Raw genomic sequence first — 3,748 nt, 5'->3', positions numbered from 1 at the left:
TGATTGTCGTTTTTTTAAGGAATTCTTAAAAAGATCTTTTTCTTTTTCCCTTTTTTTTTTTTTAAAAAAAAAAAAACAGCCATGCTATATATCCTCATTGGATCCTTTTATGAGGTTCATGTGAGTCTCATACATGAGTCCACAGATCTAATGGTAATTTTAAAAATTAAGATGGGAGAAGGATCTAAGGAGAAAATGAATCAATTTTTTTTTTTTTTTTTTGGCCCTTTTTGAAAAGGAACTTATAAAGGCTTAACATTTTATTTGTTAAGCCAAATAGATTCGCCTTTGTTGCTTTGTATAGCCACCAATGGGTACGAAAAGTGTTGTTAAGTTATTGTAGGAGTTGTTAAAACGACTTCTGGAAAACCTTCAAATAGTTTCAAAAAGAAACTTTGGTTTAAATAGTTAATTTTGAATGCCTCTAAAACCATGGGGATTTTGCAGGGTTCTTTATTTTAGGTGAAAAACCATGCACTATAATCTAATTTCTGCCAGTAGGCATATAGGAAATTAAATAAACAATATTAGCATAAGAAATTTCTCATTTTTCTAAAAAATAACTTGTAGAGGCAACATTTCGATTGTTACAACAAAACTCTTAAGGAGTCTTTTAAAAGAAAAAGATAATACTAGACATACCAATACTTTTCTCCAAATTCCTTTTCCCAAATGATCTGGTCCATTTTATAAATAAATAGATTTATATTATTATTTTTTTTAAAATGAATGTAGGGTTCAGATCATTTGGGAAAAAGAATTTAAGAAAAAGTGTTGGGATGCTTTACAGCCTTCAAAAGAAAATAATGCTAGTAGGCATCTAGTAATTAAAAATAATATTATATTTAATTTTCCCACCAAAAGGCATAAGAAAATTCCAAACGCAACCTATGGAATTGTGAAAGCGACACATGTAGATTTAAAAGTATAACTTTGTATTTGGTTGTCTGTTTTTGGTGAATTTTGTTATTTCATACAAGCTTTTAAGATTTAAAAGTAGAAAATATAGAGAAAGGACCCAAAAGGGTATGACGTATGAGATGAAGAAATAGTAGGTAAATTATTTGAAAGGTCCAAATTTTTGTAATTGATTGTTAGTTTGAGTTGATTTTTTATTCACTTTTCATGATCTGTAATTAAGAAGAAAAAGAAAAGATTTGTGAATGAATGAGAAAAAATTTTGAAAAAATAATTATTTTCGCATTCAGCTGTTAGCTGTTTGCAATGAATTCAAATAATTTTTCAAGATTTTACATTAGAAGGGTCTTTCCTACTAGAGTTTTCATACACTAGCACTGGTACTGCTCTCCTTGTTTTTGGGTTAATGTTGCTGTTATTTATCCGTTCTTGTTTTTTTATTTATTTATTTTCTAACAAGTATCGATTCAAAAATTGACGGACGGGTACTAAAACATTAGCTCAATAGAATAAAAGTGAGATAGATGTGTAGTATATAATATTGCTCCTACATCAAATCATGCCCATCGGTTTGTTTGTTTGTTTGTTTTTTTTTTTTTTTTTTTTTTATGGAATGTGTAACAAAACTAATTAAGTAAATTTATTTTGTTTAAAAATTGAGGTCAATTTATTATTATTATTTTCTTTTCAAGTAATTTAAGTAATTTGTTTCCCTTTCTTTTACAATTTTCAAAAACCAAAAGAAAATCTTCTAATCTGAGATAGAAGGAGCAAATGGCTGATGATTAAAACAATAGTAACACAAATATAATGCAAATTATAAAAGAATGATTTCCACATAAAAGCCAATTACTTCCCACAAAATAAACTTCTTTGTTTTTTTTTCTCTGCAACTAAATTTCAAAACCTAATCCCTCCTCCAAGCATACAACAACAAAGAGAACCCCCCATTACTCCCACAAGACCTAGTGGAAGAACACGAACTCCTCCCCCCATCGCTGCTCTCCTCCGCCCACTGCAACACACTTGAGCACGACGGTGTCGACGGCGACGTCGATATCATCGACGGCACCGCCCCGGACCCCGACGAGAAGGACAAGCTCTTCCTCATCAACCTCTTCTCGGGCCCTACCATTTCCGGCCACACCCCTCCATCACCCACTTGAAAAACAAACACCCCATGCCCATTTCCATTACTCCCACTATTATTATTACTATAATTATTATTAACCCAATTAAAAACATCCCAAAAGAATTCCACCTCAATCCCACCCACGTAGATTTTCTCATTCCCTCTGAATTTCCACGCAAGCCTTTTTATAACAAGCCGGATTTCTCCGTCCACTTTTACTTTGAGCACTCCGCCGCCGCACTCGATCCCAATCTCGTGTTTGCTTCCCAAGAACTGGGCTCGGGATACATAATTCCTGCGTCCAAACACGTGCTCCCGCCTCGACAACAGAGTCGGCTCGCCGAGTTGGACTCGGCGAGTCATGGCCAACCCGGACCGCCGAGTGAACTCGTCGAAAAGATCGCCGAGAAAGAATTCGAGCTTGGCATTGCAGGAGACGGCGACGTAGAAGCTGGAGTCGGGCTCGGCGGAGTTGTGGGTGAAGTCGGCCCGAGTGAAGTCCCAGTAGAGCTTGATTCTCTGGTAGCGGTGGCGGGCGAGGTAAATGGATTTGGATCCGGGTCGGGTTCGGAAGAAGGGGAAGCTTGATGGGTGGAGGGAGATGGAGATGGAGAAAGAGTCGGCGGCGTAAATGGTGAGGGAGTGGGAGAAGAGGGTTTTAGACCAGGTGAGAGTGAGATAGGTTGGAGAGTCGCAGAGGTGCGTTTGGTAGATGCAGGTTATGAGGTTTTGAGGTGCTTGAGAGGTGTTTGAGAGTGTGTTGGGTTGGCTGAAACATGCTGGAATCATGGTGTTCAATCTTTGCGTTTGTTTCTCAAAACATTTGCGATTGTTTCACAGAGAGATAGAGAGAGAGGGGTAGCTCTGGTTCTTGGCTTTGTGATTTTGCTTTGAGGTATAGTTGATGGTTCTTGGCTTTGTGATTTTGCTTTGAGGTATAGTTGATGGTTCTTGGCTTTGTGATTTTGCTTTGAGGTATAGTTGAGAGAGAGACAGAGAGAGAGAGGGAGATCTTGGAGGTTTGCTCTTGGCTTTGTGTTGGTGGATGGTTTATTTTGCACTTTGTATAGGAAAATGGTATTTGGTAGTCTTGTTAAGGTTACCTAGTTGTTCATGATAACTAGACACTTATATAGAAGGAATATATTTTAACATTTTTCCTTGCATGGGAGTTTAAAGTTCGGTTCAAATTGAGACTCAAGAGATAGAGTATTTAATTAAAATTGGAAGTGAATGATGGATATAAGTTTCAAACTCAAAATATTTGACTTTGATACTATATTAAATCATTACTACTCTCCTTCAAAGTGAGACCTAATACATAGAATATTTAATTAAAATAAGGTGTAAATAACGGAGACAATATTTGATCTCGGAATATTTGGTTTTGTAATATTATGTTAAATCACTAGTTATATCAAAATTTTAAACATATAAAAAGAAGATGAATTTAATAATTTAATTTATATTATATCAATTTAAAAATGTGTATTTTTGGCTTTTTAATGAGGTGGTGGCAAAATATTTGGCTTTGAATGTAGAATGATGGAAAAATGAGGCTTCCATGATGACAATCATAAGCACCACCAGTTGCTGATCCATGTACTCACACACTTCACTCATGCTGCCTTCCTTGATTTGCGCCTCTGAATTAGGTCTCTCTCTCTCTCTCTCTCTCTCTCTCCCTCTCACAGAGAG

General features: G+C 35.9%; 1 protein-coding gene across 1 annotated transcript; it reads right to left on the bottom strand.

The window, feature by feature from the left end:
* Nucleotides 1-1,717: 1,717 nt before the first annotated feature.
* Nucleotides 1,718-2,945, bottom strand: LOC132172172 (uncharacterized). Its single transcript, XM_059583623.2, has one exon. The coding sequence runs from the start codon at nt 2,837-2,839 to the stop codon at nt 1,826-1,828; it is 1,014 nt and encodes a 337-aa protein (XP_059439606.2). The 5' UTR covers nt 2,840-2,945; the 3' UTR covers nt 1,718-1,825.
* Between the last annotated feature and the right edge of the window lie 803 nt (nt 2,946-3,748).

This window comes from Corylus avellana, chromosome 1, assembly GCF_965113065.1.
Source record: "Corylus avellana chromosome 1, dhCorAvel1.hap1.2, whole genome shotgun sequence".
Classification (NCBI taxonomy): Eukaryota; Viridiplantae; Streptophyta; class Magnoliopsida; order Fagales; family Betulaceae; genus Corylus; species Corylus avellana.
This window is presented reverse-complemented; position numbering and strand designations above follow the sequence as displayed.

Bases quoted from the DNA above. Each gene is read 5' to 3' on its own strand.
- LOC132172172 (XM_059583623.2), bottom strand. From the start codon at position 2,839: ATGATTCCAGCATGTTTCAGCCAACCCAACACACTCTCAAACACCTCT.